This window comes from Gossypium hirsutum, chromosome A13, assembly GCF_007990345.1.
Source record: "Gossypium hirsutum isolate 1008001.06 chromosome A13, Gossypium_hirsutum_v2.1, whole genome shotgun sequence".
NCBI lineage: Eukaryota > Viridiplantae > Streptophyta > Magnoliopsida > Malvales > Malvaceae > Gossypium > Gossypium hirsutum.
The window spans coordinates 16,894,834-16,896,115 of record NC_053436.1 but is presented as its reverse complement, the minus strand read 5'-3'; the positions used below and the strand labels follow the sequence as shown (position 1 = coordinate 16,896,115).

The window sequence follows — 1,282 nt, the reverse complement described above, 5'->3', positions numbered from 1 at the left end:
GATTTAAAGATTGTTGAGGTTAAGATTGACGATGAAAATTAGGCTATGATATTATTGTACTCTTTAACCTCTTCATACAAGCCTTTCAGGGAGATCTTGATTTGTTTCAGAGGCAAACTCTCCTTTGAGGATGTGAAGGGTTATTTGTTGAGTAAAGACAAACTTGACAATAAGTTTGGTTTGGATAGCAATTCAGATAGACAAGTTTCCGTTTTGGTAGCATTAAAGAAGCAAGACAAAAGGTTATTACACATTTCAATATAATTAATTGTGCTAATTTTAAAGTAAAATTATTACTTGAATAGAACTCCAAGTCTAAAATATAGAGAAAAAAAGGTTATGATAATTATAATTATAATTTACCATTATTAATTAGTGTAAAATAGAATTAATATTTGAATAGAATTTTAAGCATTTTAATTATCATTTACTTAACATTAGGTTAATTATGTTAATTAATTATTATTTTGAATAATATTACTTTGCACATAAAAGTAAAATTATATTATGCTGAATATGTTAAAAATGTTTTAATTATTATTTGAAATTTTTTATTATAATATTTGAATTGATAAGTTTTTATATTTTAATTATATTTAATAATTTAAATAAAAATATTATTTTACCTTAATATTTAATAACGCATGCATGTGAAGTTAGAAGCTAATAGGTGAATTCATTACTTGAGTAGCTTCCCTGCCAACCACAACTGCATTTCACCTGTTTTAAACTCCAGTATGCATGAGAAGATGACCTACCAAAACCTTTAATATTGACCAAGTTTCCTACTTTTCAACCATATATAATGATCAAATATTTACCACTGCTCCAATGCCTATATAAACCCCAATACCATGCTTTCTCTTCCTCACTCATGACTATTATAAAACACTTTGTTTCATTTGCTTAATTAGTTTCAAAATCTCTCCACAAAATGGGTTATTTCAATTGCATTGCTTTAGCATGCTTGATGGCTTTGTCGTTTTCAAGCATTGATGTTGGCCTAGCAGCTCGTCACCTTCAGCAGATGTCACCAATGCCAACATTGCCTACAACTACACTCCCACCATTGCCATCTATCCCTAATCTCCCCCAGCCAACAATGCCTAGGCCTGGGGCGCTTCCACCACTTCCTACCATGCCTGCTTTGCCTACTTTTCCTGCTATACCAACGGCCACACTGCCTCCTCTGCCAAGCATGCCTTCAATCCCAACAATCCCAACTGCAATTCCCTCAATTCCATTCCTTTCTCCACCACCTTCTCCTTCTTCTACTCCTTGA

The 1,282-nt window shown here is 32.2% G+C and overlaps 1 protein-coding gene across 1 annotated transcript; it reads left to right on the top strand.

Annotated features, from left to right (window-relative positions):
* The first annotated feature begins 934 nt into the window (after positions 1–934).
* LOC107930760 (RNA-binding protein 12) lies at positions 935–1,282 on the top strand. The gene has a single exon (XM_016862479.2). The coding sequence runs from the start codon at positions 935–937 to the stop codon at positions 1,280–1,282; it is 348 nt and encodes a 115-aa protein (XP_016717968.2).

Coding starts and splice junctions, on each gene's coding strand:
- LOC107930760 (XM_016862479.2), top strand. CDS start 935: ATGGGTTATTTCAATTGCATTGCTTTAGCATGCTTGATGGCTTTGTCG.